General features: G+C 27.4%; 1 protein-coding gene across 1 annotated transcript; it reads right to left on the minus strand.

The window, feature by feature from the left end:
* Positions 1-540: 540 nt before the first annotated feature.
* On the minus strand, positions 541-5,227 carry LOC116777760 (uncharacterized). Its single transcript, XM_032671467.2, has 7 exons — positions 4,918-5,227; positions 4,100-4,264; positions 3,755-3,929; positions 3,143-3,394; positions 1,853-1,927; positions 969-1,084; positions 541-890 (listed from the first exon to the last, which is right to left on the minus strand). The coding sequence occupies exons 1-7, from the start codon at positions 5,083-5,085 to the stop codon at positions 780-782; spliced, it is 1,062 nt and encodes a 353-aa protein (XP_032527358.1). The 5' UTR covers positions 5,086-5,227; the 3' UTR covers positions 541-779.
* Positions 5,228-8,773: the final 3,546 nt, after the last annotated feature.

Here is an 8,773-nt window from a genome sequence, read left to right on the forward strand (position 1 = left end):
GTAAAGCGATACACATTAAAAGATTAAATTTATTTAAGGTCATTGAAACTGTAATAACTGTCTTTCAAATGATATTGCGAAAATGAAAATATAATTTAAATTATAATTTGTTGTGTTAAGGCAACTGATTAATTGCTATAATGTAAAAAAATATATTTTCGATAAGAATAAAAGATTGCTTAGGGTAGTGGGAGCTTATCATAATTTTTAACAAACAAAGAAGAAATTATATTGTGCTTTTGATTTTGGTGAGAATTGTAATTGCACTAAAATATGTACATAAAAATGAGGTGATGAAAAAATATAAGTTTTTGTAAAACATAAATGTTAATTAAATATAAAGGTAAATAAGAGTATATTCACCAATTAGAGGAGATATATGTTGCAAACAGTTTTATTAATAAAAATTTTATTTGTCCAATATTAAAATTATTATTACTAATGCAAGATTGAATACTGAATATATATATATATATATATATATATATATATATATATATATATATATATATATATATATATGTATATATATGAAACATATTGTATTCATCAGAGCGCTATTAAGAAATTATATATATACCTATATACATTTTAATATTCTTTTACAAGTGATTATTGCAAAATATTAACATCTAAATTTATAAATTTCTTAAAAGAACATGTTAATTAATGAAAAAGTATTAAAAACACACCTGATTTAATAATGATATAATAATAATTAATTACTCTTTTTTTTTAATAAATCAAAATTCTTGTGTAAAAACGTTTCACTTCTTTGTCTATTCCTTTTCGTGCTCGTTTTCATCACTTGCCTCTGATATAGCAGGTGTTACCGTAACGTTGCGGTCACTATACTTCTGCTCTCTAGGTAAATATATACCGAATCTGTCCTGTAAATATAAAAAAAATCATTAATATTAACTATATCCACAAAAATAATCAATTACAAAATGTTATAACATTAATACCTTAGGATATCTATTATAGTTGTAATGCGGGTGACATACGCAGGGACGTGGCGGAGCAATTTTATAACTCTCGTGGGATGATATTTCACTCTTCGGCGTCGGAGGCGTCTCGTATCCTGTAGCATTAGTTTATGCAAACCATTAGAGAAAAGTTACGAAATTGTGCTTACAAAGCTATTTTAAACATTTGTAACAATCGATGGTATTCTATCGATGATGATTATTAAAACAATGATATTAAATTTTACTTTAAAATTAGGGAATTATATTTCCTTATTTTTTTTTTAAACCGAAGTGTTGAATGATTTCTAGAAAGTGATGGTATATGAAATTTCTTCCCTGTAATAAAAATTAGTAAGAGTTTGGAAATTATTTATAGATATTATTAAATAAGGATTATATATTTTCATTGATTTTAAGATACCATTCACTATAGCGATTTGCAATATTTATAAATTTTAAACAAGATCTCTTATTTCGTTACTATCTTCTAAAAACTATTTTACTCCAATATTACAATTGGTTCAATGAAATCTTTACTTGGCCTGAAAGTAATATTCACTTCAAGTTATACATTTTATTTAAAACGTCAAACTTCAGAATTTACTGCAGAAATTTCCAAACCACTTGTTCGATTACCAAAATATTTACAGTACGTTCAAATTACTGATACGAACCCGATGGCTTTCATCCGGCTTCAGTGAAATTTAAACGGTAGTTCGTAAGACAAAATATATATGAAGGTAAAATTTTAATAGTAGCTTATTTGAATGCAAAATCAGATATATCCTCACATACATACAATGATTTCATACAATATGTCATTACTAACGTGTATTAAAAATATTAAAAGATACTTTTCAGTAATAAAAACCTCAGAATACCTTTAAAGTTATCCATACGTCTCAAAGTCCTTTTCAGTTTCTTTCTCATTCGTTTTTCCCAGGCTATTTCAGCAGCTGCAAATGTTGATACGTAAAATTAAAGTAATAAAACGTAGCGCTCCATTAATTAAAACAGTGTAGGGGACTTTTAAAATCCTTTCGTGATATGTAGGATATGGAGTGCCGGTAAATGAAAAGCATTAATTTAAAACAACGTTCTTTGACACCTATGCCTTTGCAATAAGCTTAAAAAATATCTTTTTCGTTTCGGTATACACAACATGCTATCATTTGTATTAAAAAAGCTACTACTTGAAGAATGGTTATAGAGATAGATCTGGCCTAGTCAAAGGTAGAACCTTTGACTATATATATTAATAAAGAAATAAATATGACTTTTAAACAAACATATAACGTTTCTTACAGTTTAAAACATATTGTCCCTATAATTAGTATATGTAATTGCAATATTTTAGTTCAATATTTTTGTGTTGCAATAGAAAGCGTATCTTTCTAGAACAAAAATATTGCAATTCTAGTCTAGAATGATCAATGCTGTTAATTTTTGAGTTCATATTTTTACTTCCAACAAACCTACATACTTGCAATGTTAAAATATGTTATTGTAAATAAATATTATCATAGGAAGTTGTTTTATGGATGGAATACTTATTAAATGGCAAATTGTATTTATTAACTTTACTAATTAACCATAAGTCGAATGGATATTTTTTTTCATATTTTACCCTTTCATCGAAACTTAACGAAATGTATGGTACCAAACATGCAACTTCAACTTTATATAAAAAAAGAAATAATTATATTAGGTTTTACTTGGAAAGCTATAAGGTTTCTTAAATAAAAAGTAAATAAGATGTGCGTCTACTTGAGAGCATTCTTCTTTTGGAAGTCGAGGCGTAAAATTACTGCACCCATAATACAAAATCTATTGGTAAAAAGCTGATAAAACGACGTTGTTATAAATTTTATAGTTCATTTTGAGTTTTAGTGCATGTTGTGTCAATGTTTTTCATGCATCTATAATTTTCGTAAATAAAAAATATCGGAAAAGTTAGGAGGAGAGACGTCTATCAGTATTATTTCTTATAAGGAGTATTTAAATTTTGTCGTCACACCTATTTAATACCTAAAAAATTAACAACTTTATATAGTATCATTGTTTCAAAGAATAAGATCATGAACCTATACTATACGATAGTTAAAGTTAAGAAAATAAAATTAATAAGTCTCTTGGAAGACAATATATAGCTATTTAAATTTTTATGTTACCTATACGTTGTTTTTCATCTATATTAAACTGAAAAAGTTCGTAGGCCTTATAGTACATTTCGGCTATATCCTTTTTAATTTCAATGACTGGAATTTCCATTGCTGCCTCTACTGCTTTGCTGAGTTCAATGTACGCTGTATCATAATTCAGAGCTTGATCATCCACTCGTAGGTAGATTGCTTTATCAACCGTATTAGAGACCAATTTAAACATTGTTTCAGAAAAAGTTGGCTCCGGGGTTGGTATTGGTTCTGAAACAAAAAAAAAATAAACATATTATAAAAATAAACAATATAAAAAGGCTGTGAGCTTTTTTTACAATGTGTTTTTAACTTATTCCTATAAACCTATAGTGAAAATAAAAGAAACTTCATATTTGTAGATATAGAAAGGAAGGAAACAAAATATTATGCCACAAATTACAGAAATATAGACTTTTATTATTTTTGTTAACTAGAATGTATATAATTTTTAACCATCGATTTATTGACTTCAATAATCTAAAAAAATATATAATTTCATTCTTATGCAATCAAAGTAACTAAATCTACATGATGTATAAATATCAAATACATAATATCTAACTTACTCCGAAATTAATTGAACTTTACCTGGCGTCGCTAAAGTCGTATTAGAAGTTAATATGGACAAAAATGAGGATGATTCTGTAAATATAGTTGATAAAGATGGCGTTTGAATTTTAGGTGGCTCCGGCGGATAATGTTTTGTTATGAGTTTTCTTAGATCATCTTTTAATTCAGTGTCATTGTAATGTATTCCTTGGCACTAAAAATAATAAATGATTTTTAAATATATTTTAATAAATAATACAAGTGAATTGTGTTGCTCTCTTTGGTAGTCATGTCTATCGGCAGTTACTGACTGTGTAAAATAAAGGCAAGTTTATTAAATTTTTATAAAAAAATGGCAGACAAAAAAATCGAAAATAATTTCACCTTTGAATCATAACGCTCGTCAGGGAGCAAATTGAGTTTTTGACGTATTTCTTCATCGAGTTCATTTATAGGTCTTGTAAAGTGCTGTGAAGCTTCTTTGAGTACCTCCTTCATTTTATTCATTTGAACCATTTTACTGATAAAAATTGCCAACATTGTTTTTATCTGATAATTCAAAAAGTCGTTATTAAATTAAAATATGCAAATCTTGAATTTCAATACTGTATCAAATAAGAAAAAATATATAAATAACTCACTGAGAATCAAGATATTTAGAATTAATTTTATAATATTATTATAAATATTCTATAGGAAATCAAATACTCCATTAGTAAGTTCTTCAATAAAATTGTTTATTTTAGTATTTCTTTTAGGGTTACAATCTGTGTTATTGAGTGTTTGGTATTAATTTAGCATTAAAATGTCTTTCTATAAGAGTAGGTAAGGTAACATCAATATGCTCGATCACATTAAAAACATATATGCTAGGTGTGATCCCTAACCGGGGTTTTAATCTATGATTTAATATTTTTTTAATATTATAAGTATAAGGTAAGTAACCACAAATCTGCAAATAACTATTAACATAAATTACAACTTAAAATAAATAAATCACAAGTTGAAAAGCTACCTAGGCATCAAAGGATATAATCAGACACGCAAAGCTAAATAACAAACTAAAGTGAACTGCGAGGCATGTAAATATTAGCTTAAGTTTTATGAGTTCATTCCTTGAGTAAATTTATATTTACTTCGGATTATTTATTTATTATGCAAAAGCACTTTAAAAACATAAAGAATTATTAAACATTCGTAACCTCCGGATGCTGAAGTAAATAATGTTCCTGCTCCAATTGTAATGTTTTCCCCAATCTGTCTGCGCATACCGCCTGACAGGGAGTTATAGCACTCTTGTCTCGACTCAGCAAACCCTCAGCGGGTAATATTTCCGAAGGAACTCCTTTCATTAATTTCTTTAAAGACATCTCTCATAGAAAGTTGATTTTTGATAATGTAAAATTTCAGTAGTAACCTATACAAGACTCTAAATATATTTGTTAGAAATGTTAATGACAAGTATGAAATAAATATTTGACATTTATGTTATTATTTCCTATATTAAGAACTGGCCATTCTCAACGTTGAAGTTATCAACGAAGTATTTGATTTTATTAAAACTTATGTTTATTTGTTTTCAGGTAATAAATAAGATATAAAGTACACAACTTGAAGCAAAATTTACGGCCAGTAAGTTTGTAATCATTTATAAAGGAATCCTTTTTTTTATATACCTAATAAGGCCTTTATCCGTCCAAAGACGTGCACAGTATATTCTGCCAGCGTCGTGTAGAATGGAGGAGACAATGAATCCTTTTATTAACCGCTGTACTTGACACTAATATTTGATTAATTTTAATAAATTTAAAAATTTACATTCGACGGTATAAACAAGAAAAAAGGTATCAATGTATATTTTACATATTTACATTTAATTGAGCATATTAACTTTAGTACTAATCTATAAGTAACTTGATATTAAAAGATTGAACAAGATTAAATAAATAGTCATTTATCTACATTAAAATTAATATTTTTATAAGATCTTTATTATGGTAGCAATGTACCAGACGATGCAACTGGTGGTGAGCAATTACAACCACCCACTTGCATATTATGTTAGAGTTACTCTCCAGGTCGTCGCCGTTGTGACTATAGAGATATGGGAAGAAGTAATGGGTGTGGTATTGTGGGTAGGAAGGATTAAGCCTTTCGCAATCTGGCAGCTTTACATCGCTCTTCGGTGAGCAGGTGACAGCACTCCAAAAGACCCAATCCGTACATAAGTTGCAAAGCATTTAGTATCACCGATCTCTAAAATACGAGACAAAACTTAGAATATATCAAATTCTCTGAATCATACACTTAAAAAAATAGTATATTATTCACCAACAGCTACATCAATTAGATATAGTGTTCACATTTTTGTTAACGTTTTTCTTCAATCAATCCATCTTAATAGTTTTTATAATTTATAATTCTAAAAAGAGTTTTACGGAAATAAGAGAAATCATTGTAATACGATGGAAATTTCAATAAATCAAATAGTTAATGAAATTGATGAACTGACCCCTAGACTATATACTTAGAATAAAATAAATATTTGTTCGCAAGTCTCTAACGTCATAGTGGTAAACATCTCTGCGTTTTACTCACTGAAGACTTCCCGATTGCAGACATGCGCCGATATTGAATAGGATCAACTTAAAATGCGATCGTAATCAGTGTAGCTCTTTTTATAAGACGCTCTAAATTAACAAGTTTTTATTAAATTCTAGGATTTTTAAGTACTTGAAATATCACGACTTAAACTTGGAACCCTTATATATAAAACACCAGCTACTAATTAATCATCAGTCAGTGCTAAGAGTATATCGAAGATCAGGTGTAACATGATTTTCACATTTTACTGAGCTATAAAAACTCAACTAAACCTAAATGAAACCTACCTAGAGAAAACTCAAACCTAAAATCAGAGATAAATAAATATAAAATATACACCTCGTCAATCTTCAGTTCGAGTAAATAAACATACTCTGGAGATAATCTGCATGGTCGTAACTGGAAGTACTTCATTTTTCCACAATTAATGAATTTATTAACATCAAAATAATATTTACAAACAATGCTTACTACATTCATGAATTGAAAGTTTTTTTTATATATTGACATGAAGGTAACGCACAGAGAATGCATTTATACACATACAGCATCATGTGTCCGGTCTTTGTTAGGAAGGGCTACGAAACATGTTGGGGTGCTAGTACAAAACGAAGATTACGTTAAATCAAGTAATACGCATATAAGTCTATAACAATGAAATGGAGTTGTTTTCCACTTACATATAAATAGTTGCGATTAAGAAATAATATTAAAATATTTCATTTTATGGATTTATACTAGTAGGTACAATTACATACTATGTGGTTAAAAAATACAGGTATTTTTGATTTTAATTTTTTTGTTTAGCCACCTCCAAACAACGACCTATACGATAACAAATTATTATGTTTCAAATGTTCTTATATTTAGTCTGATCAATTTATAATGTCAATATAATTCAAGCAATAACGCATTTTAATAAAAACTTATGTCCCCCGCTATTGTGCGGTTATTTCGTATAATATCACATTCCTACGCATATGGAGAGGGGACATTTTATCATTTGAAAAATCATATGTAGGTAAGAAAGATATTTTTATACTCTAGGAAATCTATCCCTCACATTTTTTTATATTTATTTTTATTTTACAATTTAAATCAAATAACAAATGTAAAAAATAAACTTATTTCGAAATTAATATTAACCTTAATCATAATTAATATTCGGGCTATTCTCCATTATTAATAAGACGGTGTTACAGTTCGCCCTCCTTTATTTTGATTTAGTTTTGATTTACCCTCGCAATAAAATTTTAACTTATTATTCGTCCGGATTAAATTAAATATATTTTATTTTCATTTAAATAATAACTTTCACTATATTCCTAAAGTTAACTTTTAAATGTTTGTATTACCATTCATGTATATTTCGAATACAACAATTACTCATGTTTTTGAACGATGATGAATAAAATTAAATATTTAATTAACCTGTCGTAACATGACACAGTTACGTAAATTTTAATTAAATCAATTAAATATATATTTTTGTTATTTATTATTTTATAGAATTTAATAATTTACTTAGATAACAAAACATTTAATAGAACACTTCTATTGCCAAGTGGTTATTTTTTGAAGCATGAGAACAGTTCAATAAGACTAATGTAATATGACCGACATTTCTTTTTCATTCATAAGAAGGTTTCGTCAGTAAAATAATGACCAAAAACAAACAGCAAATATTATAGAATCCATTAATAGAACAAATTAAAGTAATTTTTCAAACTAGCTCTTCAGCTAGCCTGTCATAGCCCGTGCACTATAAAGGCAGCAATTTATTCAGCTCCCCAAAGTTTGATAGTAATTGTAAGTTATACCGCTTCTCATTCAGACGGTTTTAATATGACTCAGAGTTCTGGATTCTTTGATTGATTTCTATACCGTTCCTCTTTCAGAATTCTAATATCAATATTTGTCTACCTCCGTTAAAAAATCTGATATGTTTTAGAAAATATTTAGTAAAACAAAAAGATATAAAATACCTACCTAGTTCTCTTATATAAGATTGTTACATTTAGTTATCATAATTTACACTTTTAAATAAACATAATTTCTATGTGTGTAATGTATTGACTTGTGTTTATTTTACTTTGATATTTGTTAAATTGCAGACTAGGAGCGTCGTATAACGGGTCAATAGTTTTGTTCTTAACTTTAATAATTTATTAACTGTTGCGTAATGTGAGCATGCGTAGCTGTTCACTAGATTCCAGTGTAGGGAATGAATAAAACGTAATAATAATCAAACATACGAAACCGCTTATAAATTGCTTTAATTTTATTTTATTACCATAATATTGATTATTGTTATAATGAACTTGAAAAAAAAGATGTTTTATAATAAGCTATACCTTAAGTTTCAGTATTGCTATGTTAAATTTTGTAAAAATCGTTATCTATTTAATAATAAAAAACATAATAATGACCTTTTCTAGCGAGTTAAATAATGGA

This window comes from Danaus plexippus, chromosome Z (genome assembly GCF_018135715.1).
Source record: "Danaus plexippus chromosome Z, MEX_DaPlex, whole genome shotgun sequence".
Taxonomy (NCBI): domain Eukaryota; kingdom Metazoa; phylum Arthropoda; class Insecta; order Lepidoptera; family Nymphalidae; genus Danaus; species Danaus plexippus.